This window comes from Tachysurus vachellii, chromosome 5, assembly GCF_030014155.1.
Source record: "Tachysurus vachellii isolate PV-2020 chromosome 5, HZAU_Pvac_v1, whole genome shotgun sequence".
Classification (NCBI taxonomy): domain Eukaryota; kingdom Metazoa; phylum Chordata; class Actinopteri; order Siluriformes; family Bagridae; genus Tachysurus; species Tachysurus vachellii.
Genome location: NC_083464.1, coordinates 13,163,616 through 13,191,579, shown reverse-complemented (window position 1 = coordinate 13,191,579; position 27,964 = coordinate 13,163,616). Strand labels below are relative to the sequence as shown.

The 27,964-nt window shown below is 39.5% G+C and overlaps 1 protein-coding gene across 4 annotated transcripts; it reads left to right on the top strand.

Annotated features, from left to right (window-relative positions):
• Positions 1 to 320: 320 nt before the first annotated feature.
• Positions 321 to 25,983, top strand: ibtk (inhibitor of Bruton agammaglobulinemia tyrosine kinase). 4 transcript variants are annotated; one of them, XM_060869856.1, is made up of 28 exons: positions 322 to 570; positions 3,829 to 4,699; positions 5,428 to 5,524; positions 5,650 to 5,774; positions 13,343 to 13,453; positions 13,532 to 13,699; positions 13,806 to 13,923; positions 14,111 to 14,291; positions 14,626 to 14,749; positions 14,875 to 15,052; positions 15,142 to 15,283; positions 16,930 to 17,550; positions 17,983 to 18,069; positions 18,176 to 18,258; positions 20,054 to 20,091; positions 20,218 to 20,314; positions 20,396 to 20,497; positions 21,507 to 21,624; positions 21,878 to 21,938; positions 22,017 to 22,144; positions 22,230 to 22,366; positions 22,540 to 22,670; positions 22,758 to 22,873; positions 23,168 to 23,263; positions 23,396 to 23,548; positions 23,661 to 23,855; positions 24,573 to 24,705; positions 25,384 to 25,983. In XM_060869856.1, the coding sequence occupies exons 2-28, from the start codon at positions 4,376 to 4,378 to the stop codon at positions 25,507 to 25,509; spliced, it is 3,990 nt and encodes a 1,329-aa protein (XP_060725839.1). In that variant the 5' UTR covers positions 322 to 570; positions 3,829 to 4,375; the 3' UTR covers positions 25,510 to 25,983. The 4 variants fall into 4 exon arrangements, with proteins under 4 accessions (XP_060725841.1, XP_060725839.1, XP_060725840.1 ...); XM_060869857.1 differs by having other exon boundaries at positions 22,531 to 22,670; positions 23,201 to 23,263; XM_060869854.1 differs by having other exon boundaries at positions 323 to 570; positions 22,531 to 22,670.
• Positions 25,984 to 27,964: the final 1,981 nt, after the last annotated feature.

Sequence of the window (27,964 nt, the reverse complement as noted above, 5' to 3'; positions counted from 1 at the left end):
ATATATATTATTGCAAGTTTTAATATCATTAAGCACAACAAACTAATGCATATTCAGTTGCATGCTCCAGTGTACAGCGCTAATAAAGCACCATTCTGACACCTAAGCTTTTGGGCTCCTAAATAAGCCTATAAGTGATGACGTACATGGGGCACGTTATCAGTAAGGCACACACGTGAAAGGGGAGGTTAAAGAGACACTCTGTGCGTATCAACCACATTCAGGGCGCAGATGTTACTTGTGTGGAAACAGACAAATTCGTTTTAACTATTCAGCGCTATATAACATGTTCCCAATCTAGCGCTAGAAACTATTAAACAACCCATAGCCACATAGCGACCTGTCAACAGCGGAGCTGACCAATAGAAATTCACGATACACGATTTCGTGAGTCAATCAGAATTCTTGTCCTTCCCAGGTCGTACCTGACTAGCTCTCCCTACTGTGGCTCTGCACAATATCTGTATATAATATCTGTATAAAAGCAGGACTATTTCTTTAAAGATGTTCCTTCGGGTTTTCCGTGCCGAGTCAAGCTCAAACACCGCTTCATATTTCATCTAACAGCAGGTGAGATAGTGAAATGACTTGCGGCGTTTTGGTGATTATGTAAAGCTAAGCTGTTTTAGCTCGCTAGCTAACTATTCTGCATAGGTTTGTTTTTAAAACTTCGGAATTCCAGCTACATTCATTAAAAAAAGATGCATTTGCAAATAAAATATATACCTCATGCACATTTCAATTCTGTATTAGCAATAAACGCTTGTCAACAAACTGGTAAACTATTGCTGCTAATAATCAAGTAAACAACTGCTACAGTTAGCATTTGCTAACAGCTGTCTGCTAGCGAGATTTTTGTCATCTGTTTTTTGAGAATGTTTACTGCCTTCTGTATTGGGTTATTTGCTGCTTATGAGCTGAATCAATTTGCAAAATATACCAAACCAACCAGTTCCTAATGAAACGGAGATTCATTTAGATATTGCAAAACTTCTGGCTGGCAAGTATGAAGTCTATGTCAGAATATAACCTAGTTACAGTTAGTCTGTAATCTATGTGGAACATACTGAATTATGAGATTTTAGTAGTTTTAAACCATTATGTGTTCAGAGTACCTTCACTTGCTTACATGCAGGATCTATTCCTAACGATTTAATTACTTGTCACTTCATGAAAAATGAATAAACTCTTAGCCTCAGTTAAGAAAAAACAAAACAAAATATAGCTGCAAGCAGCGATGACGGGCCTTCGCACATTTGTTCATCGCTATACGGTGCCTTCCAGAAAACAATGCACGGTGGGCAAGTGCATCAAGTGGGTAAATATCAGTGGACTATTTTATGTTGTTACTGACCCATTTGGGGACTGTAGGTAAATGAAACCCCACATTATAGAGAAATGGGGGCGCTAGTGAGCCACTTAAGAGACACACCTTTGTCTAACCTTTTTGTCCACACTTAACAGCCGACAAATGTGATGTATGTGTCAAATTTCAAGTTAATACAAGCACGCCAAAAGCCTTAAATATGCCTGAAATAAAAGTAAACTTTGACACGATGCCATGGCAACAGTGTTTGAGATATCAAAAATCCGTTCGCAATTTCGCATCTGCAATATCTCTGCGTCATGGTGGCCAAGTCTGGTCTCAATTGCATGAATCCCCTAGGAGGAGTATTTAAAAGTTTACCGCATGAAGCTGACAAAAAATCCACCTTTGTGACTGACACACTTCCTGGGGCCTGTTGGTGGCGCTATACCCGGGACTCACAATAAGCACATCGATGCGATCGGAATCCTTGGCCGAACATACACACCGCGTGTCATCACAATAAGACATTTTTTGCTTTAGATATTAGACACTTTCTGTTTCTCTGAATTCGCCATAACTTTGTCGCCTCGCCATGGCAGCACCGTTCGAGATATCAAAAATCCCTTCGCAATTTAGCAAGTGCAATGTCTTGGCATCATGTTCACCACTTTTGGTGTCAATCGCATGAATTCCCTAGGAGGAGTATTTAAAAGTTCACCACATGCAACTGTTGTGACTGACACACTTCCTGGCGCCTGTTGGTGGCGCTATGTCCGAGATTCACAATAAGCACATCGATGCGATCGGAATCCTTGGCCGAACATACACACCGCGTGTCATCCCAATAAGACATTTTTTGCTTTAGATATTAGACACTTCCTGTTTCTCTGAATTCGCCATAACTTTGTCGCCTCGCCATGGCAGCACCGTTCGAGATATCAAAAATCCCTTCGCAATTTAGCAAGTGCAATGTCTTGGCATCATGTTCACAACGTTTGATGTCAATCACATGAATTCCCTAGGAGGAGTATTTAAAAGTTCACCGCATGCACTTATAAAACAATCCAAAATGGCCGACTTCCTGTTGGGCGGAGCTCATAGTTTAGAGCGCGAAAGTTGTTCGGGTCGATGAGATCTATATGCGTACCAACTCTCGTACATGTGCGTACATAATTGCCCGATCTGTGCACCAATGTTTGTTTTTGCATTACAGGGGGCGCTACAGAGCCCCCCTGCCACGCCCGTATTCCAACCTTTGTCCAATCCTAGTGTCGCGCGACTCTGACGTGTGTGCCAAATTTCAAGAGTTTTCGAGCATGTTAAGGGACCCCAATTGGCCAATGTGTGGGAAAAAAAAAAAAAAAAAAAAAAAAATAATACTCCCGAGGAAAAACAATAGGGCTTCGCACCATTCGGTGCTCAGGCCCTAATAAAACCTGCTCAGGTTATTTGAATTTTTGTGCTGTGAAAACCTTGTCAAAAAAGTCAGATATCACAGTATTAATCCACCATTTAAAAGCCAACAAATGGCAGTGGTAAAAATGAAAGACAGTATTTTCTTTACAAAAATCTTTGTGCAAAATTCTTTTCCCACTTCCTTATACAAGTATAAAAAAAAAAACAAAATGAAAGGAGTGCCTTCACGATGTATATATGGTTATAATAGAAATATGATGTGTACTGAACACACCTCATTTTAATACAAGCTGATTCCTATGACCTTTATTATTAGTAGTATTTATTATATTAGTATTTATTATTTATTATATTAGTAAATATGTGTTGAAGAGGGTCCATCATTTGCACTTGATCATTAGTAGGTCATTATGGCCATAAAATGTATGTAGTCTAAACCTGTGCTATTTGTTGTTCTGCATTTTTACTTACTAACTGTACTTAGTTTCTGAAGGTGAATAAAGGGGTGAAAATGCTTAATGGAATGTCATTATATTGAAAAAAAAAAAAATATTTCCCCAAAGGATATAATTAAATATTTAGGACTCACTTTTTTTTTGTTTGTTTTTTGTTTGTTTGTTTTTTCCCTACAGGTTATTTTGTAAAAGGTACTATTTTAGAGTATCTGTTGCATATGTGTGAACAGACAGTCTGTAAAGAGAAAAGTTTATATGATGAAGTTGGACAGGACTAAATTCCCAGACATTCATAAGTAATTATTACCCCATAGCTCTCAGTGTAAAACTAATCCAATCTGAGTAAAAAGAAAAGAATGTTGAGAACAACATTTCCACTTGCATTCTCGTTAATCATTTCGGCATTTGTAGCTGAAAGGGATTGGCTGAGATGAAAGCTAAGCTAAGGCCAAATAAAAGGTAGACATACATTTTATAGTCAGTTATAGATGAGTAATAGTAATACCCTGCTTATCAGCCTGATCCTATAATGCTATGTTGATTTCTCTCTTTTGAAAAACTCTCTAAATAGAAAGACAGATAACATAGCCTTAAATGTTATTAATATGCTTTTAAAGCCAGTACTAATTTGTCTCTTTTTCTGCACAGGTAACATTTACAATTATGGAGGTTTAAAAAGCAAAAGTGTTTTGGGGGGAAGGGGTGTTTCCCCTCACACTGGATGGACAGTTTGATGGACTTTTCAGGTGGTTTTGGAATTTGTTGCCTTTTGCACACTAAGCTAAACTAGAGAACTAAATTACAAAGAAAGTATTTTTGCAAAATTAAGAATATATGTTTGTAAGATTTTGTACAGAAAAGAAATAGCCAAATTGTTTATTGGTTTACGATGCCACTGAAGCTTGTTCTAGCACTGTGTTGCGTGGGTTACGTTGTTGTTATGGTGGACTGAGGCTAGGTTGACACTCACCCTGGGGTTGCTAGGGTGCGGTGGAAATCCAACACTTGCACAATTCTAGCACCCCAAAGTTTGGACAGAGAGCACTTTTTTTTCTTTGTTTGTTTTTGCTTTGTGCTTGTAAGTGTGTGGCAAATTTAGTATACCTGTTTAGTAGCTAAGACTTTGGTAGAATAGGGCATATTTTTATTTAGTGGGGGAAACGTGTGCATTAGGTGTTGTGGGAAAGGGAGTAAGATGAGTCTGGTAGCCCCAGAATGCACACCAAAATGCCATTCGCCACGTCATGCAGAGATGATTGTGGCTGCTCTGACGGGTGGCTCAGAAGGACAGCTAAAGACCTTCCTGTCAGCTTACTGCCATAATGCTGCCACTCTGAAGGATGAGTTTGGTCGCACAGCACTCCATCTCGCTGCGTCACTGGGAAAACGAGCCTTGCTTGAATGGCTTCTGGACAGCAAGAGTGCTGACCTGTTGCTGAAGGACAAGGAGTCGGGTTGGACAGCTCTGCACCGCAGTGCTTTCTATGGGCAAATTCATTGTATCATGGCCCTCATCAAGGTGAGCTTAGAATGGAACTTGGTACAAACTAAACTATGTGGGTTTTTTGTTGTTGTTAATTACTCAAAAGCTCTTTTAATTAAAATACATGTGGAGAGCCTACATCAACACCAAACTGAAAATAGGACTGGATCTGATATGTAAAATATACTATTTTAAATTCTTATATAATTTTATAATTTTATTGAATGGCTAAGTTACTCAGATTACCGAGTAATTTTCTATATTATTATATTAATATTTATATTTTTAAGTACATATTTAATGTTCTGGAAGGTGTGTAGATTCCTAATATCAGTTACATTAAATAAGCTTCCATCTTGTAGTGAAAAGACAAACGCAAGAAAGCAGCATCCTGTCCTTAAAAAAAATTTAGTTCCACTTTTAGTGTTGACTAGTAAAAGGACTAACACTGCAGACTTCTTCCATAAATGTTAAATATAGAAGGTCTTCCTGTCGAAGGCAAAGGCGATGGTGGCAAGGAAGATCTCCCTGAGATGATACGAGGAAGAAACCTTGAGAGGAACCAGGCTCAGAAGGGACAGAAACATCTAGCTTAGAACAAGCACTAATATAAGCATTAATAGTCATCAATTATTTTACGTGCAGGTATTACTGCTGTCATAGAAAATGAATTAACTCCTTCACATAAATATGGATATGTGATTTTAACAGGGCTGTGGTATAAACTCCAGGATAATAATCATTGCATGTTGCATGTCTTGCAGCGTGGCAGTTCACTCTCTATTCCAGATAAGGAGGGACTCTCCGTTCTTGATCTAACTATGAAGGACCGCCCAGCTCATGTTGTGTTTCAGAGCAATGGTAATTCAATTAAACCATAGTCCATAACCATCATTGCAAAAATGACATTAATACATAGATTAATATGTCATACATTGTATTGTGTAATGTTAAAGATGGTAAGCTTCTCTACTTTTATCCACCAGATCCCACTGAGGTGTATACCTGGGGTAACAATACCAACTTTAGCCTTGGACATGGAAACCAGGATTGTAGACACTCTCCTGAGATTGTGGACCTGTTTGTCAGAACCAGGGTTTATATTAAACAGGTAATTTCTGAACAGTGTATATTTTTCACCATTATAAGTTCTTGCTAAGTCCTTTATGGGTGTTTTTCAACATTATAACATTTCCTCTAGCAAATTAAAGACCCACAATTTCTTATATCAAAAATGCCTTAAAACTAGAAACCATAGACTCAAGAAATTGATTTACTCAACTTGATCTATGAACATTTAGCATTTCTTGAAAGTATTTCAAAAGTCCTGCTTGTGCTAAAAGATGTTTTATATTTACAGAGACAGTTAATGGAGTTCTGCACAGATGGGCGTTTTTTTTATCTCTGTATTTAGTAGTCATAGGGACTCATTTACAGTTTTTCATTGTTTGTATATGTACATGAAAGTTTGTGAACCCTTCAGAATTTTCTATATTTCTCCAGAACAACTTCAGATATTCACACAAGTCCTCAAAGTTGACAAAGTGAACCCAATCCAACAGATTAGACAGAATTATTATACTTGGTAATTTATTTATTCAGGAAAATATTTAAATATTACATATCTGTGAGTGGCAAAATAATGTGAACCTCTAGGAATAAAAGTTCATTTGAAAGCCAAATTAGAGTCCATCTGTTTTCCATCAATGGGACGATGATCCGGTATCACAGAGTGCCTGTTTTATTAGGGCCTGAGCACCGAATGGTGCGAAGCCCTATTGTTTTTCCTCGGGAGTATTATTATTTTTTTTTTTTTATTTATTTATTTTTTTTTTTTTTTTTTTTTTTCCCACACATTGGCCAATTGGGGTCCCTTAACATGCTCGAAAACTCTTGAAATTTGGCACACACGTCAGAGTCGCGCGACACTAGGATTGGACAAAGGTTGGAATACGGGCGTGGCAGGGGGGCTCTGTAGCGCCCCCTGTAATGCAAAAACAAACATTGGTGCACAGATCGGGCAATTATGTACGCACATGTACGAGAGTTGGTACGCATATAGATCTCATCGACCCGAACAACTTTCGCGCTCTAAACTATGAGCTCCGCCCAACAGGAAGTCGGCCATTTTGGATTGTTTTATAAGTGCATGCGGTGAACTTTTAAATACTCCTCCTAGGGAATTCATGCGATTGACATCAAACGTTGTGAACATGATGCCGAGACATTGCACTTGCTAAATTGCGAAGGGATTTTTGATATCTCGAACGGTGCTGCCATGGCGAGGCGACAAAGTTATGGCGAATTCAGAGAAACAGGAAGTGTCTAATATCTAAAGCAAAAAATGTCTTATTGGGATGACACGCGGTGTGTATGTTCGGCCAAGGATTCCGATCGCATCGATGTGCTTATTGTGAATCTCGGACATAGCGCCACCAACAGGCGCCAGGAAGTGTGTCAGTCACAACAGTTGCATGTGGTGAACTTTTAAATACTCCTCCTAGGGAATTCATGCGATTGACACCAAAAGTGGTGAACATGATGCCAAGACATTGCACTTGCTAAATTGCGAAGGGATTTTTGATATCTCGAACGGTGCTGCCATGGCGAGGCGACAAAGTTATGGCGAATTCAGAGAAACAGAAAGTGTCTAATATCTAAAGCAAAAAATGTCTTATTGTGATGACACGCGGTGTGTATGTTCGGCCAAGGATTCCGATCGCATCGATGTGCTTATTGTGAGTCCCGGGTATAGCGCCACCAACAGGCCCCAGGAAGTGTGTCAGTCACAAAGGTGGATTTTTTCACAGTTGCATGCAATGAACTTTTAAACACTCCTCCTAGAGGATTCATGCGATTGACACCAAAAGTGGTGAACATGATGCCGAGACATTGCACTTGCTAAATTGCGAAGTGAGTTTCGATATCTCGAACGGTGCTGCCATGGCGAGGCGACAAAATTATGGCGAATTCAGAGAAACAGAAAGTGTCTAATATCTAAAGCAAAAAATGTCTTATTGTGATGACACGCGGTGTGTATGTTCGGCCAAGGATTCCGATCGCATCTATGTGCTTATTGTGAGTCCCAGGTATAGCGCCACCAACAGGCCCCAGGAAGTGTGTCAGTCACAAAGGTGGATTTTTTGTCAGCTTCATGCAGTAAACTTTTAAATACTCCTCCTAGGGGATTCATGCAATTGAGACCAGACTTGGCCAACATGGTGCAGAGATATTGCAGATGCGAAATTGCGAACGGATTTTTGATATCTCAAACACTGTTCTCATGGTAACGTGTCAAACTTTACTTTCTTTTTCAGGCATATTTAAGTCTTTTGGCGTGCTTAGATTAACTTGAAATTTGACACATACATCACATTTGTCGGCTGTTAAGTGTGGACAAAAAGGTCAGACAAAGGTGTGTCTCTTAAGTGGCTCACTAGCGCCCCCGTTTTTTTTTTTTTTTTTTTTTTTTTTTTTTTTTTTTCCCACACATTGGCCAATTGGGGTCCCTTAACATGCTCGAAAACTCTTGAAATTTGGCACACACGTCAGAGTCGCGCGACACTAGGATTGGACAAAGGTTGGAATACGGGCGTGGCAGGGGGGCTCTGTAGCGCCCCCTGTAATGCAAAAACAAACATTGGTGCACAGATCGGGCAATTATGTACGCACATGTACGAGAGTTGGTACGCATATAGATCTCATCGACCCGAACAACTTTCGCGCTCTAAACTATGAGCTCCGCCCAACAGGAAGTCGGCCATTTTGGATTGTTTTATAAGTGCATGCGGTGAACTTTTAAATACTCCTCCTAGGGAATTCATGCGATTGACATCAAACGTTGTGAACATGATGCCAAGACATTGCACTTGCTAAATTGCGAAGGGATTTTTGATATCTCGAACGGTGCTGCCATGGCGAGGCGACAAAGTTATGGCGAATTCAGAGAAACAGGAAGTGTCTAATATCTAAAGCAAAAAATGTCTTATTGGGATGACACGCGGTGTGTATGTTCGGCCAAGGATTCCGATCGCATCGATGTGCTTATTGTGAATCTCGGACATAGCGCCACCAACAGGCGCCAGGAAGTGTGTCAGTCACAACAGTTGCATGTGGTGAACTTTTAAATACTCCTCCTAGGGAATTCATGCGATTGACACCAAAAGTGGTGAACATGATGCCAAGACATTGCACTTGCTAAATTGCGAAGGGATTTTTGATATCTCGAACGGTGCTGCCATGGCGAGGCGACAAAGTTATGGCGAATTCAGAGAAACAGAAAGTGTCTAATATCTAAAGCAAAAAATGTCTTATTGTGATGACACGCGGTGTGTATGTTCGGCCAAGGATTCCGATCGCATCGATGTGCTTATTGTGAGTCCCGGGTATAGCGCCACCAACAGGCCCCAGGAAGTGTGTCAGTCACAAAGGTGGATTTTTTCACAGTTGCATGCAATGAACTTTTAAATACTCCTCCTAGAGGATTCATGCGATTGACACCAAAAGTGGTGAACATGATGCCGAGACATTGCACTTGCTAAATTGCGAAGTGAGTTTCGATATCTCGAACGGTGCTGCCATGGCGAGGCGACAAAATTATGGCGAATTCAGAGAAACAGAAAGTGTCTAATATCTAAAGCAAAAAATGTCTTATTGTGATGACACGCGGTGTGTATGTTCGGCCAAGGATTCCGATCGCATCTATGTGCTTATTGTGAGTCCCAGGTATAGCGCCACCAACAGGCCCCAGGAAGTGTGTCAGTCACAAAGGTGGATTTTTTGTCAGCTTCATGCAGTAAACTTTTAAATACTCCTCCTAGGGGATTCATGCAATTGAGACCAGACTTGGCCAACATGGTGCAGAGATATTGCAGATGCGAAATTGCGAACGGATTTTTGATATCTCAAACACTGTTCTCATGGTAACGTGTCAAACTTTACTTTCTTTTTCAGGCATATTTAAGTCTTTTGGCGTGCTTAGATTAACTTGAAATTTGACACATACATCACATTTGTCGGCTGTTAAGTGTGGACAAAAAGGTCAGACAAAGGTGTGTCTCTTAAGTGGCTCACTAGCGCCCCCGTTTTTTTTTTTTTTTTTTTTTTTTTTTTTTTTTTTCCCACACATTGGCCAATTGGGGTCCCTTAACATGCTCGAAAACTCTTGAAATTTGGCACACACGTCAGAGTCGCGCGACACTAGGATTGGACAAAGGTTGGAATACGGGCGTGGCAGGGGGGCTCTGTAGCGCCCCCTGTAATGCAAAAACAAACATTGGTGCACAGATCGGGCAATTATGTACGCACATGTACGAGAGTTGGTACGCATATAGATCTCATCGACCCGAACAACTTTCGCGCTCTAAACTATGAGCTCCGCCCAACAGGAAGTCGGCCATTTTGGATTGTTTTATAAGTGCATGCGGTGAACTTTTAAATACTCCTCCTAGGGAATTCATGCGATTGACATCAAACGTTGTGAACATGATGCCAAGACATTGCACTTGCTAAATTGCGAAGGGATTTTTGATATCTCGAACGGTGCTGCCATGGCGAGGCGACAAAATTATGGCGAATTCAGAGAAACAGGAAGTGTCTAATATCTAAAGCAAAAAATGTCTTATTGGGATGACACGCGGTGTGTATGTTCGGCCAAGGATTCCGATCGCATCGATGTGCCTATTGTGAATCTCGGACATAGCGCCACCAACAGGCGCCAGGAAGTGTGTCAGTCACAACAGTTGCATGTGGTGAACTTTTAAATACTCCTCCTAGGGAATTCATGCGATTGACACCAAAAGTGGTGAACATGATGCCGAGACATTGCACTTGCTAAATTGCGAAGTGAGTTTCGATATCTCGAACGGTGCTGCCATGGCGAGGCGACAAAATTATGGCGAATTCAGAGAAACAGAAAGTGTCTAATATCTAAAGCAAAAAATGTCTTATTGTGATGACACGCGGTGTGTATGTTCGGCCAAGGATTCCGATCGCATCTATGTGCTTATTGTGAGTCCCAGGTATAGCGCCACCAACAGGCCCCAGGAAGTGTGTCAGTCACAAAGGTGGATTTTTTGTCAGCTTCATGCAGTAAACTTTTAAATACTCCTCCTAGGGGATTCATGCAATTGAGACCAGACTTGGCCAACATGGTGCAGAGATATTGCAGATGCGAAATTGCGAACGGATTTTTGATATCTCAAACACTGTTCTCATGGTAACGTGTCAAACTTTACTTTCTTTTTCAGGCATATTTAAGTCTTTTGGCGTGCTTAGATTAACTTGAAATTTGACACATACATCACATTTGTCGGCTGTTAAGTGTGGACAAAAAGGTCAGACAAAGGTGTGTCTCTTAAGTGGCTCACTAGCGCCCCCGTTTGTCTAAAATGTGGGGTTTCATTTACCTACAGTCCCCAAATGGGTCAGTAACAACATAAAATAGTCCACTGATATTTACCCACTTGATGCACTTGCCCACCGTGCAGTGTTTTCTGGAAGGCACCGTATAGCGATGAACAAACGTGCGAAGGCCCGTCATCGCTGCTTGCAGCTATATTTATCTATTGAAGCTCATTCGGCTGAAAAAGGTTACAAATCTTTCTCCAAAGTCTTTAGACTCCACAAATCCACAGTTGGACATATTATGTACAAATGGAAAAAAAAGACCATTCCTGCCCTACCCAAAAGTGGTCCAACAACAAAGATCTCTACAAAAGCAGGACGTGTAATAGTCCATGCGGTCACAAAGGAACCCAGGGTATCCTCTAAGCAACTAAAAACCTTTCTTACTTTAGCTACTGTTAATGTTCCTGAGTCCACCATTAGGAGAACACTGAACAACCTTGGTTGTACATAGCAGACATGTAAGGAGAAAGCCACTATTCTCCAACTAAATCTACAGAGAAAATGGCTCATACCCCAAGACAATGACTGCAAACACACAAGACAAAGAATGATTATAGAGGAGCAAAGTTAATGTTCTCGAATGGCCAAGTCAAAGTCCTGACGTTAATCCAATAAAGTGTTGTGGAAGGACCTGTAAGGAATCAAGTAGTTCATGTGAAGAAACCCACCAACATCCCAGTGTTGAAGCTAAACTGAGAAATGGGATAAAATTTCTCCAAGCTGTCATACAGTTACCAGAAAGGTTTATTTGCAGTGATTGCTGCACAAGGGTTTTATACTAGATAGAAAGTAAGGTTCATGTACTTTCACCACACGCATATATTTGATACTGGATCATTTTTTTCAACAATTAAAGTTAATAGTATAAAAGTAATATTTTTGTCACATTTGTTTGATTGGGTTCGCTCTGTCTACTTTTGGGACTGATGTGAAAAACCTGGTGATGTTTTGGGTCATATTTATGCAGTAATATAGATAATTATTAAGGATTCACAAACTTACGGGCACCACTGTATATGGAATGAGATAATATGATCATAAAAACCTTTATATGATTATCCTTATTAAAACTGATTTTATTACATTAAAGATGAGCTATGTTTTTTGTGTACTTTCTATTATCCACTGATTGTTTTGGTTGGTCATGATGCTGAATATATCATCTTATTTTTTGATTAACTAAACCCCATGAAGGTGTTTTGCTACCAGTGAACACTATAAGTATATCCTAGATGACTTTGGCATACAAGAAGTGCTCTCAAAAGCACTGAAGAGCTCTGAAGTTCACACTTGTGCATGCATGTTGGCAAATACTGCTGTGAAAGATCAGATCAGCCACCCTTAGGTCGTTTAAATGCCATAAGGATGGTGAAAGCTATGTTTAGATATAGGGGTAATTGTGGCATATTACTGTAGGGTATTGTATCACCCAACATGTTTAAAAGTTCTGTGATAGTTGGTTGCTGATTAATAAGGAAACTCCAGTGAAACACTACGATCTGATTTGGCCATATGCAACTTAATAAGTTGATAACAGTGCATGTACACATGCTTTTATTTAAACAGCCTGTTAGTTAATTTCCTGCGTTAATTTTCCAACACGTGACTCTAAATGTCTGAATGCAGTTTATTTTCAGTAACTTCTGTGGACATAAGCTGAAAGAAGAAGAAGAACTACTTCTGTGGACATAGAACTTTCTGAAAACTGCTGACAAGGACATTCATGCTGACATTAATTTAATAATGATCAGTCTATAGGGGATCACATTCCCTTAACTTTCATCAGCCCTCAGGTGCCCTATACACATGTCCAACCTCACTGTTCTCCAGGTGCCTAGAGTTAAATATTAATTCATGATTAACATGCTCAAATTCAATAAGCCCAGCATGTGTGACGACTGACTGTATGTGGGTAGGGGACACTTTTGCCCCATGCACAAGATGCTTTACGGAACATCTCATTTCTTGTTTGGCTTTGAAGAACCTCTTGCATTAATGATGAGGTTGGCTTTGGTTCCTCTTCTCCACTGTACTCTGAACCACAACAGATAGAATATGGAAATACATGTGCATGAAAGAAAAGTCTAACATGCATTCATACTGAATAGACCACAACTGTAAAATGGTGCAAAGTATCTGTCTAGATGCTTCCTAAACATAAACACTCCAGTACTGTAATAGTGCAACATTTATATAATTGTACAAGTAACCAGTACTATTTTGTTGCTTTTTTTTTTATTTACAACTTGCTGTGTGTTTGTGTTTTCTCAGGTGGTTGTATGCAAGTTCCACTCTGTCTTTCTTTCTCAGAAGGGTCAGGTTTACACTTGTGGTCATGGACAGGGAGGACGTCTTGGACACGGGGATGAACAGACGTATTTGGTGGGACCTGTTTGCTTTGTTGTGTGCACTATATTATTATTGCCAACTTTTTTTTTATAAACTGTTTATCTGTTTAAGGTTCCTCGTATAGTGGAGGGGCTGGTCTCCCATCACTGTGCACAGGTTGCTGCAGCCAGAGATCACACAGTGGTTCTGACTGAGGAGGGTTATGTTTACACTTTTGGTCTCAACACATACAACCAGCTGGGCCTGACACCTCCTGTTGCCAGCCAAGTGCCTAAACAGGTGAGCAAACTGCTGTCCTGTTTCAGTGCGAAAAGTCTGGGTCAGAATATGCTTTGAAACAATGATGAATGTCCATGTCGGAGCTTTCATTTATTTTTGAATGCAGGTGACTTCTAAGTGTTTGAAAGGGAAGAATGTGATTGGTGTTGCTGCTGGAAGGTTTCACACTGTTTTGTGGACGAGAGATGCCGTCTACACTGTGGGACTAAACGGAGGACAGCTGGGTAGGAGACAATAGGGAGAAATTACATGCTGTAATTGTGTATTTGTTATGATGTAAGACCATGGTAATACCCAAAAAGGTGAGCGGGGGGAGAGCCAAATATTTGGTATGCATTTCAGTACAGCCTTCAATTCTCTAGGCTTTTCCAATTGTAACGGGCTCTGTTCTATATTTGTGTGCACTTACAGGCTACCTGCTGGACCCAAATGGGGAGAAGTGTGTGACTGTGCCCCGACAGGTGTCTGCTCTACACCACAAGGATGTCACCATTGCCATGGCTGCAGCCAGTAATGGGGCTACTGTGTGTTTGACAGAGAAAGGGGATATCTATTTGCTTGCTGACTACCAGTGCAAGAAGTTGGCCTCCAAGTGAGTAATTTTTTAATGTCTTGAGACCTTTTGTCTTCTCGTACTAGAAACCTCAACCCTGAACGGTGTATTTCTCCTGCATACATCAGCAAAGTGTTGTGCGAAATGTTTTTCAGTGGGCTGATGTAATAAATCTGCCAATTTGTCTTCAGTCAGTGGCATCATGTTATCCCCTTCTCAATGTTTTTATAGTTCCTATTTTGACTGATAATTATTAAAGTAAAGAATTATTCTAAGAAATATTAAAGAATTTTTAGATTTATTGGATTGGTTATGAATCTTGTTTACAACCAATAGAAGTCCATTGTAGACACTAACATTTGTTGTGCTTTAGGCAGCTGAACATCAAGAAGGTTCTTGTAAATGGAGGCACTTTGGACCATCGTGTAGACCCGCACCTCCTTAATGAAAGTGGGGGAGAGAAGATATCCATCTTGGCATTGGATGAGATTGGCAGGGTGTGTGGTGGTGGTTAATTTATTTTCATAAATTGCACTAACTTTGTTGTGTGTTCTAAAAAAGAACCTTGATGTTGATGTTTTCCCTTTTCTCTCTACCTTTCCATGGTCTTGTTTTCACTCAGGTGTTCTGCTGGCGCTCTGTGGGAACTTCGTTAAGACAGTGTAGGTGGGCTTATGGGCGACAAGTCTTCATGTCCGACATTGCCATTGGCAAGAGCAAAATGATGTTCATCACACAGGATGGAGAGGGCTTTAGTGGCCAGTGGCTTGGTGAATACAAAAAGGGTATAGATAAAAAAGGTGAAGCTACTTAATTTTTGACATATATATGGCATAGAACGGATATAAATGATCCTCATGTCAGTATGAATGCTGGACTTTGTTGGCAGAGGTGAACAGTCAGTCAGAGAGTGGTAGTGTCTATGAGCGCATTCGCCTGGAAAGGCTACCCAACATTCATCGAGCTGTCAGCATTACCATGGATTCTAAGGGCCGTAACTTTGGGGTGCTTCAGTCTGATCCCAAAACCAGGTAAATGATCCATCTTTTTAGGACATTTCCACAATTTAAAACTGTCTTCTGAAATGTATATGCAGCATTCTGCTAGCATGCAATCAGGAGCATTCTTTATTATGCTTTGGGTTATATCCTTCTGTATCTTTGCTGGTACACTCATAAGTTAAGCTGTCAAACTGAATAAACACACAACAGATTTTAATATGCTTGTGGTGAAACTGTGATGGCTAAGAACATCGGCTCCTGCTATCTCAGGTTCCTCTTGGGATACTTATAAAATAGCAAAGTCGTGATGTAATCAGACTGATTCAGCCAACAAAACTTCATGCCTTCCAGAAGAGAGGATACCAGGTTGTTCAGAGCTATAAATTCAAGTGTTATTTAATTTGTGGTATTGAAACTTCTTACTTTGCTCTGCCCATGCTATATATCAGTTGGGCAAATGATGAGTTTTGCAGATTTTTTAAAGCAGTAACCTAGTATCACCTACATATGTACCTACATAACCAAAATTGAATAATTTGACATCAGATGTAGGTTTCATTGTGATATCTATATACAATAATACATTAAACACCTATGAGGCATAACATGACCACTGACAGGTGAAGTGAATAACAGAGGGAAAAATGGGCAAGTGTAAGGATTTGAGCGAGTTTGACAAGGGCTAAATTGTGATGGCTAGACAACTGGGTAAGAGCATCTCCAAAACTGCAGCTCTTGTGGGGTGTTCCAGTTCTGCAGTGGCCAGTATCTATCAAAAGTGGTCCAAGGAAGGAACAGTGGTGAACCGGCAACAGTTTCATGGGTAAATAAGGCTCATCGATGCACGTGGGGAGCAAAGGCAGGCCCGTGTGGTCCAATTTGACATACAAGCTACTGTAGCTCAAATTGCTGACGAAGTTGATGCTGGTTCTGATGGAAAGGTGTCAGAATACACAGTGCATCGTAGTTTGTTGCGCAGACCAGTTAGGGTGCCCATGCTGACCACTGTCCACCTCCAAAAGCACCAATATGTTGAATCACGTTTTCTCTTACATTGGGTGTGTCACTCACCTGAGGAACACATGGAACCAGGATGCACTATGAGAATTAGGCAAGTCGGAGGAGGCAGGGTGATGCTATTCATAATGTTCTCCTGGGAAACCTTTGACATGTACCACCTACCTAAGCATTGTTGCAGACAAAGGACACCCTTTCATTTAAACAGTATTCCCTGATGGCTGTGACTATTTTGAGCAGGATGATCACCCTGCGCACCCTTGAGCACCCTGTCACAAAGCAAAATGGTTCAGGAATGGTTTAAAGGGGCACAATAATGAGTTTGAGGTGTTAATTTCGCCTCCAAATTTCCCAGATGTTAATCCTGTCGATGCATCTGTGGGGTGGGCTGAACAAACAAGTCTGATCCATGCATGCCCCACCTCGCAACTTGCAAGACCTCCTGCTAACTCTGTGCCAGATACAACAGCACACCTTCAAGGGTGTAGAGGAATCCATAAACAGGTCTGGTCTGTTTTGAAAGCAAATTGGGGGCCAGCGCAATATTAGGAAGGTGGTCATAATGTTATGCATGATTGGTATAGATGTATAGGACATACAGTTTTACCTTACTTTAATACTTTAATCTAAAAGGAGTCATTTTCCCCCCTTCTCTCTAGCATTTATGAAGTGCCCACTGTTTCAGCCTCCTTGTTCACCCAGCACTTCAAGCAGCTCCTGGCTGAAGCCGATGAGACAGACAGCATTCATGATGTGACCCTTCAGGCTGGTGATCGTGTCTTTCCAACTCACAAGTTTATCCTGTCTACGCGTTCAGAATTTTTCCGCAAGCAGCTACTGCCAGAGGCCGACCAGGAAGATGAGGTGGATGGGGAGGTGAGGCGAACCATAGATGCTGTGGGCTGTGACCTCCTGGTGCTGGAAAATCTCTCACCTGATCTGCTAGAGCAGGCACTGCACTTCATCTATACAGACTCGTGTGAAATGCTGGTGCATGGAGCAAGGCCAACAATCTCCCGTCTCATCCATGGCCCTGAGCAGAAGCAGCAGCAGCAGCTAATCTGCAGCCTGAAGGACTTGAACGTCAGTGGACGCTCTGCTCTGGAGATCTACCGATCCCTTCCTGCCTCAGTTCTCAGCCAGGGAGAAAAGCCAACAAGCAAAGGTGTCAAATCTGGGAAGAAGGAGAAGACTGGTAATGCTAATGAACCTATCCACAATCCTGTAAAGATGCTGCAAGGAGTAGCCAAGAAACTAGGCTTGGGTAGTCTCTCTGCAAGGTGAGATTTCTAAATTTTCTGTATTTTCTGTAAGAAACAGGTTTCTCTGCACCAGGTCCAACATATTATATTTTCATTAGCCCAATTGCAAGATGTGTCTTATCAGAATTTTAACAGAAAAGTGAAAGAAAAGTGCACTATCGTTTATATATATTGTGGAATATGTCAAAACTACACTAGTGAAACTTGGCATTATAGTAGCAGCAGTGATTATGGTTTATTAGGATGGAATTCCTGTCAGTTTTTACTTTATTCATTGACACACAAAAACCTGCGAGTTATATAAACTCTGTAAAGACTACACATGTATAAAAGTGCCAGGTTTTGTCCAGAAGATATTACTACATGTTAGAAATATAGTAACTGCAAATCTATTTAAACAATTTCCACAGTTATATTTTCCTTTGCTTATATTTCTGTTCATTCCATTAGGCTTGATGGAGTGAAGTATGAAAATGGGCAAATTAGTGTGGTGCAAAAGAAGACAGGCAACAGACCAAGATTTTACCTAAAGAAATGGTGAGTGATGTCATGTAAAAAAATATACAGTCTGCCATCCATTAATACTTATTGGTAGTATGATTGTTTTACATTACTGCACATAAATAATGTTCTGGTTTCACAGCCCCTACCTCTGTGACGTCACCTTGAGGTCTGAGGATGGGAAGGAGTTCCCTTGTCACAAATGCATCCTGTGTGCCCGACTGGGTGAGCTATACTATTGTATTTTCTTGCCTCTGTAATGTCTACATAGAAAAATGAGATGAGAAAGTGTGGAAGCACATGTTTATAGTATAATGCAGATCTGTACCAGGGGATACAGAAGGCCCTGCCTGTATGAAATCGAGCAATCAAAATGGCAAATTGGATTTAATATGTATAAGTAATTATATGGTTAAAGTGTAGACAATCTGTGTGTACATATGAAAAAGGCCAATATGAACCAATTGGAGAAACTACCATGTATCCTTCATAATTTGTGCTTACCAAAAATCTGTGGTCCACACCACAAGTGCCTGAAATAAATGGCTCCGTTATGAATTTTAACCCCCTGTTATGGTGGTGCAAGTGATGCCTAGAACTACGCATTTCAGTTTTCTTGGCTAATGCAACAGTCAGATCAAATGTGTTAGACCAGATAAGTGTAACCAGGTCATTTGCTTCTAGTAAAACTTTTAGCACTGACCTTAGGTAAATTTTGACTTGTTAAATCACAATCAGCAGTGTTGTAATCTAATAGTGAACAAGAGGAAGGGACTCTTGTGTTTTTGTTTATGTTTTTGAATGGTAAACAACTTTTTTTTTGTTGTTGTCTTTGTTTTTTCTTGCTTGTATTTTTTTGTTAGCATTGCTGGTACCTTGCTGATACCTCTGCCCTTTTTTGTGAATTCTTTATTTATTTTATTTTTTTTACCCAGATTTTTTGCTTCAAAAATTTGGAATGTGTGCTTAGTCCAGTTTGAATGAATGAGATACTTAACTGTTTTTTTGGCTCTAAAAATCTCCATAGTTGCTTTAATTGGCATGTTTTGAGTCATTGCCCTGCTTCAGATGAAAGGTTATCCATCCACATATAACTCATTTGACTGGATCTAAGCAGATAAGCTTCTTTTGTGCAGTTTTAAATTCATCTGGCTTTTTCTGCCGTTGGCAGACACATCGTTAATAAAAGACACTTGTGCTGTTCTTTCCTTGTTCTTTTTCTTTTTTCCCTTTAGGCCCTTCAGTCTCCCTTTGATACCTGAAGTACCTAATCCTCACTTTTGTGCACAAGAATTGAGAGCTCTACAGCCCTTTTTAAGCAAATTGTGACCTGGATTTTCTTTTCTCGTGTTTTGCTGCTTTGCATGTTGTAAACGCTCTGGGGTCATGTGGGTTCTTTTATCATCATCTTTGTGGTAGATTTTGCAGTTTTTTAACTATGAAACAATGAACACAACCAAATTTAGGCTTTGTATATTGTTGGAGAACTACAGTAACTAATACCAGATGCAAATGTTTTATCTTGAATCAATTGCAGACCTTTTGTTGTCCCTCTAGGGCAGGTAGCGAGACATGGACAGCATACAACTGAGCAGAAAACTGTCCATTTATGTCTGGTTTCTTGAAATAGAGGACTATATAAAAGTTGTTTACCCCGGTTACAGTTGACAGTCTACACTTTATCCTTATGGTCAAATGCATTGTACTGTACTTAATCCAAAATGACCAAATCTGCCACTGTCCAAGTATTCACTTTAACACATCCATTAAAAGGACATGGTAACAAAACGTTTCTGCTCTCATCCTGTGGAGTGAAGTTAACTAGGTGTTTTTTGTTATTCTACTGATATGTTGACTGTTATTACAGATTGCTACTTTGCAAACGTTATTCTGTTTGCAACTCTTAATATTAAGAAATAAAAAATAGCTCACACTTGTAGAACAATGTTTTGTTGTCCATAAGATATACGATTACCTTGTGTTAATTAGTCTAAAAAAATCCTGATCTTTTCTCTTGCAGAGTATTTTAACAGTATGTTGGGGAATCCCTGGATTGAGGTATGGAAACAGTTAACACGGATGAAAGCTTTTGCAAATACACTTTGATTCAGAAGTACATCTGGTTCACTTGTTAGTCATAGCAGTTTTTAGGATTGTCAGGTGGATCTTTTCTGCCCCCTTCAGTCTACTAGCTGTACTGCATTGGAAATGCCGACTAGTGCCAAGGTCTTGCAGGTGATTCTGGAGTACATCTACACAGATGAATCTCCCACTATAAGAGGTATTTAGGCTGTGGAAATTTAAGGACTGATTTTAATGGTCATATGTATCATTAACTATAATGCATCTGTTTGTGCTGCAGAGTCTTTGAGTGTGGAGTTTGTGTGCAGCGTCCTGGTGGTGGCTGATCAACTGCTTATCACTCGGTTGAAGGAGATATGTGAAGTGGTCATCACTGAAAATCGTGAGTCTGCGATGTCTTTACCTTTTCAAGTCATTTTGTGTGCTTACAATCTCAAGATTTCCATGCATCCCTGAGAAAATGTGAAAACCTGGAAATTTTTAGACTAGTCTTATTTGGATAAAATTGAAAAAATGTGACGTGGGCTGTTAAGGCCACTGTGATAACTTACCTTAGAACACTTTCTCCTCAGCTGAAATGGCAAACATTTAAACTCATTGTAGTAAATTGGTCACGTTACTAATGTTAAATGAGCGAACCAGAAAACTCTGATAGATTGAACATACACTTAATCTACAGGACAGGTGGAACAGACTGAAGTACGTCAGCCGCCTCCCCTCTAATTTACAAATGTCAAGGTTGTGTTTGAATAAGTGTTTAACTTTATTGCTGTGAAACACTTATGTTAGTTATTCTGGAAAGAAACAGTCAGGTATAGACAGGATCAACCTTATGATATAGTTTGCTTTCTTTTGCCCCACAGTGAATAAAACACACATCCTCTTTTATTTTATACCCAATTCAGCTGTGGTCTGCCAAAATAATTACATTTTAAACATGGGTACAAATGCAATTGGTGGTCAGGATTAGAAACTTTGCTGTAGGTTGTATCTTTGATACCTCTGATCTAGATTCACCTAGCAGAGCCAGTCTTCATATATTTTATTTTTATTTATTTATTTATTTATTTTTGCAGAATCTCAATGGGACTCGATATCAGTTGCAAAGTTGTGATTAGATTTTTAAAGGCTTTTTTTTTTTACATCAAATTAATTAGTGAAATTCTCTTATTTCAAACTAACAGCCACTGGTCCCAAAATGGTGACTGTATACTTATTTTTTGTTTGTTGGTTTTATTCATATTTTGATATTGTGAATGTGAACAGATGAAAATCACTCATCCAGGAGCAACTGCTGTCCTACATACAGGACCTGGGAAATGATTTCATAAAATTCTGAACACTAAATATGCATCCTGTCAGTTACAGTAGTGATGTATGTTTCTGTGTAGTGACTCTGAAGAACTCTGCAGAGCTGCTGGAGTTTGCCGTGATGTACAATGCTGAACAGCTTAAACTCTCCTGCCTGCAGTTTATTGTTCTCAACATAACTGCCTTGCTAGAGTCCAAGTGAGTAGTTTTTCCCCCTTTGGATTTGAAGTCAAAATAACTATTTTTTTTTTCCTTCTTTCCATTACATTACAGGAAGGAAATAAATGTTTCCAGCCATGTAGTGGGTTTCAAATATGTTTTTCTAACCCAGTAGTTGTAAAAGTGATTTGTTGAATGATCCTTGACTAAGCCAAGACTTGGCATTCCCAGTGTTTATTTTAGACAGCCTTGTACAATAAAAAAAAATATATTAAACTTTTATTTGTCCCAGGGCCCTGGAGATCTTGAGTGATGATGTGTTATTGGAGCTGTCTGAAGCATATAGAAAAACGGTGAGTTTATATCAACAAGGACAGATCTAAAGTACTGGACTGGTTTAAAACTCTTGTATTGTGTTGTGATTTCCTCAGATTCCAGCCATGCAGAGACGACATATCACTCCTTATCTCAGTGCCCCTGATCTGAGTTCCTATGAAGACATGAGCCTGGATTCAACCAGCAGCTGTAAAAACAGCTTTGAGCAGGAGCAGTCCTACAAGTATGTCTGTCACAGCTCACTATGGTGTAAGAACAGACCTATGCATGTATGGCAGTTTTGTGACCTTGCTTTGATTCATGTTTAGTGATGGTCTGTTGAAGAAAACCAAGGTAAAGTCTAAGAAGAAACCACGTCGCCGCTTAGATAGCTCAGGAGGGTACAACCTATCTGATATCATCCAGAGTTCACCCACTGATATCATTCAGAGTCCACCCTCTTTAGGTGAGCCTGCATGTAGTAAAGTTTGCTGTATATACATTATATCTAAAGATCATGCTGGATTCCATTACTTTATTTAGATTTACAGTTATTCATTTGTTGGATGCCTTTAATATGACTTAGGCAGGATAGAACGGCAAATAAAAATAGTTTTTAATCATTCCAAGGTTTGGTAGGCTCAAGGAAAGCTTGCTCGGTGGAATCTCTGCATGAGCTGATCACATCTGATTCTGAGGGCAGTTATATTGGAGTGGGCAGCCCTCGAGACCTTCAGTCACCAGTCTTTCAGGACAGACCTTATGTACAAGTAATGTTACAACACTCCTCCATATTTACACACGTACTAATCGAAATTTGCTAATTATTTGGAAGAAACAATTATTTGCATTTTTAGGAAGAAAAGCCAAGGCAGGTCAATTGGAAGACTTCTCCCAGCACTACAACCTGGAGTACAGGATCTTTGCCTGTTAAGTGCTCCACACCTGAACCCATCCCTAAGGTTAAGGCAAGGTGAGCTCTATTTATTACCATTATACCTTATCAAGGATGGCTGTTATTTCTACATACCTTTGGGTTACTTAGAATCTTTACATACTAGAACTGATGCATTTTGTTATTTAAGAATGCTTTTTGTAATGTAAACTAAAAATAAAATGTTTTGAGGATATATTTATATATACACACATACACACATACATACATACATACATACATACATACATACATACATATATATATATATATATAAGGTACAATACTGATGTTAACATTTATGTCACTAATATATGATTCTGACATTTTCAGTCCATCTCGCCCGGCACCTGTTCTGGATCTCAGGGCCATTATGGAAATGGAGGCCAACTCTCTGAACCTTGGAGCCACTCCGAAAAGCCCTAGCTCGTAGGCGTTGCTACTTCTGTACTATTGACACTAAAACCACGATTAGTATCACGGAATAGATTCTATTATTTTGAGTTCAAACGGTTGAAATGTTACACAGTTTCCTCCTCCTCCCTCTTATGTGATTTATAGGTCTGGAAACAGCAGTAAAGCTTCAGTTATCCCCACTAAACTGTCTCAGAAGCAGAGGAAGATGATGGCTATGGCTACTAGAGAGGCCAGTGTTGATGGAGCGTCTGCCAAATCTCCTCCTGGAATTGTTTCAGTTAAGCCTGCAAAGAGCTGGTGAGTATCTGACCACTTTGTACTTTATCTTTTTTCTTTGTAATAAACATTACTTTTCCCAACCAGCTCTGACACTGTAAGACAATGTAAGACTGTATCCCTGCATACCCAGGGCTACAGCGGTACAGTCTCCTCCATCGTCACTCTCTTTTCGGGATTTGTTAATGGAAGCGGAGCAGCGCGATAAATCATCAGCAACTGCTGCCATAGCTGCTGGGAGTCCAGTGATTGCTGTTGGCAAGGCCACTTGTGCCAAAAGAGTGACCTTTAAGTGTGCTGAGCCTGGCAATGCTGGCAAACATGCAGGGTAAGAAAGACGGCATTTCATTCAACTCTATAGTAACAGAATTTGGCAGACAGACATCTCTATGATCAACCATCAGTTAATGACTAGCTCTTGTCACAGTACTGAATTGTGATGCCTGCCTTTGAGTCCCTTGGTTTCCTCCAGGTGGCACTCTTTCACACGATTTCCGTATGAATTTGGTTTTCTGCATTACCAGACCTCAAGTTACAAGTAATATCTGAAGGTTATCTGCTGTTTCTTTGCTGTGACCTCAGATTCAACCATTCTAAGGGAGTTTCAGCCAAGACTGAAATTATGTACTAACCTTTGGGTTAATTGATGATTGATGTATAGTCTTAAGGAGCATCCACCTTCATGCCTATTATCACACTTACTTATATCTTGGATATCCATCTGCATAGGCTAGAATCGTTGTGTATGGGTATTTAGTACGCTGCATGTCCTCTTAGACAATGTTAGCAGTCTAAAAAAAATTGTTTTAGAATCTTGATGTCAGAAATTATGTAATATGTGCTCTGGTAACCTGCTCTTTCACTTCTGTGCTGTGGCAAGCTATTAAGAGTCTTAGCTATATAGCACATAGGTTACTTTTTTCACTTGTCTTATTAGAATGTAGAAGGCTTTGTCATTGCATTTATTTAATTTCCTAATAAATAATTAAATAATTTTTTCAGTTGTAAATGATAAACTAAATGGTAAGATTCATTTTCTCATTAGGCCATGGGTACTTGGACAAGTGGGCAGCCCACCAACTGCTGCTACAGTCAATTTTGCATCTATCATTGAAGAGGAGAAGCAGCAAGAAGCTGCACTCATCCGCAGTCGAGAAAAACCTCTAGCATTGATACAGGTAACTGTGGGTGTTTGAAACGTACAACTACACATGATGCTGGACAGCAGGATGATACAGGCAGAATTACATGGATAAGCAGATGTATTTTGTGTGACTTAGCATTAGCTACACACTTAGTGTATGTATGAAACTGGTGCATGTGTATTAGATTCAGCTAGGTGTTTTCAACAGTGTGTACGGTTACTGGCCACTTTATTTCTCCCATGTATCCTGGTAGTCCACAATGTACAGTTAAATTCTACATTTTCTACTTTTTTCCTCCCTCTCTTCTCCCCACTATGAGCAATTTGTGTGAATCACCACTTTTGACTGCTAATTCCTGACAGCAGGACTTGCATGTACACACTTATTTAGTGGATTTCCAACCAAGCAGTGAGGCCGAGGGGTTCTTGACCCATAACTTGTCAGCAGTGATCCTGTGGTAGGCTATCCTGTTTTTGTTGCTGGATAAATTGGGGTTGAGAACTTGCCTATAGGCCACAGTCTGTAACTGTATACCTTAAGAAAACTTAATTCTCTATCCACTTGTGTGCTGACTCTACTTTATAGAGAAGAAATTGAAATTCAGAGGAAACTAAATCTAGGGCTATTACAACTGAATGTGTGAGGAAGACACACATCTATAAGATGTTTGTCTCTCATCTCTTTTTGTTCTATCTGTACGATTTGTTGTAGATCGAGGAGCGAGCAATTCAAGACTTGCTGGTTTACTACAGGGCTTTCAATAACCCGGATGAGCTCATCATGGTGGAAAGATCCCCTCAAGGTCCTATTGCCGTCCCTACCTGGAACAAACATTGAGATTAACACACGTGTCTTTTAGATGTCTACTACATACCTTTGTATATTCCAGTCACCGTTAACGTGTCCCTTGGCTGTGTACATTTGCTGTGTTACTACAGGGATTTTTTTTTTCTTCCTTTCCTTATGAAATTTTCAACGCTTCATATATTTGCTATTAATTATTGAATCATAAGACGTGGACATGGAATTCTAGACTATACTTTTGGAGAAAGAAAACTCCATATTTCACTGTTCACAATGCTATTGTGTATTTGGGTTAGTAGAATTTTTATTTTTTAATTTAGATTAGACATTTTTGCTTATGACTTACAGCAGTTTAAGCCTGTCCAAGTCCAAAGGAGTTACAAGACAGAGTGAATGTTAACTGAAGCCTTTATAGAGTCTTTTTGTGTGTGCGCGTGAGCAATGATCATTATGGGGCAGATTATTCTGGAAGTGGCATGCAATAAATAAAGAACACCTGCACTAATACTTTACATAATATCTTCATTTAAATGAAATTCAGTACACATAATTTAAATGAGTTGATTAAGTTTAGTTCACCTGAAAATTGTACATATTATTAAATTGGTCTGCGGTTTTGTAGAAGTGGAGTTCGTACTGTTTGCCATTTAGGCATTTGAATGACTCCACCATGACCAGGATAAAGTGGTTATTCAAAGTGAATGAGTGTTCAGGCATAATTAGAAAAAACCTAAGATTCCACATGACATTTTACTGAACTTTTTATGATGTGTAACCTTTCACAAAGTAGGTAGCACAGTTTTCTAGAACGCCTTTGTATACTGTAACTTTACAGCTTCCCTTTACTAGAACTAAGAGGCCCAAAACTGATCACGCATGACATTGCACTGGTGCACAGGGTGACGCCTAGAAAAACATAATTTGGTAAGTTTGATGTGAAATAATTCAAATAGCCTAAACAGAGCCTTGACCTCAACCCCACTGAACACATTTAGAGTGAATTGTATAGCAGACTGTGCCTCAGGCCTTCAGGCCAAGATCACTGCCTGGTCTGACTAATTTCCAAAAAAACTTAAATAAAAGCCTTCCAAGGAGAGTGCAGGTTATTCACAGTACAGTGGAGACTAGCTGGAATGGGATGTTCAGAAGGCGCAAACATCTATGATGGTCAGGTGTCCACAAACTTTTAGCCATAAAGTCAAAGCTTTGAGTCTGTTGTTGATAAAGAAAAAAAACATCAAAATGGTTGTTAATTAGAATATTTTATCAACAGTCATTGTAAGGTTTGGGATTTTGTCAGTTTTAAATCATTAATGAGTTATTCCACACCTATTAATAACAAATAGTTGTGTTAATGAAAAGTGATGATGTCTCCAATATGAACCAGATGAGTCTATCAATTTATTTTCCACAGCATCACCCTTACTCATATAACATATTCATTGATGCACTCCTTTTGATTTCATATTGATGAATTCGATGCTTATATTCAATCAGGCGTATGATTCCTCTCTAAGAGATCTCTCCCCTTGCATTCTGGTGGTTCATTATGCCATTAAATAGGTGTGATTTTGAAAGCAGACTGGATGACATCTTCATAAAAAAGTGCATTGTGATTAAGGAGGGTAATAGGCCATAATTACTGACACGGTGCCATTTAGTCATTCGACATGTGCCCTGTGAAATGAATACCAATTATTCATTTGACTCAGTTAGTTAGAGAGCAGATGTTGTATGGGGCTGGCAAAAAACACTGGAAGGTCGCTAAGACATCTTAACATGCATGCACACCAAAGCATATTTCTTCATTAGGAGAATTATTCCTTATGAATGAAACTGATTTTAGTTCCATGGGAACCTGACTGAAGGGAGTCATAGCATAACTGTAAGGAGTAGGATATTTATGGCACTGAAGAAAAATCACCATTCTCCCGTGCAACATTCGCACCATTTGCAACATTCGTTATATTGCATTGCTTTAGGCTCCAAATGCAGAATGTGCTGCCAATATTTTGTGGTTGTCGTCTAGTCGTATACATGCACATTCCAGAAATGTGAAATATTTACATACAATTTGCCACTATAATTCTAATGTAATTAACTTGCGTATATTGTACTTAGCACCGTTTAGTCTAACGCTTTGTCAAGGAAAAAATTGAGGAAGTACTAAGAAACATCAAGAACATATGTGTTTGAGATTACACAATATCCAGTACATGATCCAAATCTTCACTAAAAGTTATTTTAAACATTGCAAGTTATTAGATGTATTTCGTAAGTCTACTTCAGAACATTTTTTTGTATTAAAAGTGGGATTTTTTTCTGCTCATTACCAAAGAAGAAAAACAATTTCTGTAGAATACACAACAGTTCGAATTGTTGCATCATGGAAAGTTGCCTAAATATGCTGAAGTAAATTTGGTTGCCTAATCAGTTATGACAATTCTTTTCATAGTTTTAGACATCTAGTCTCTGAATTATGTTTGGC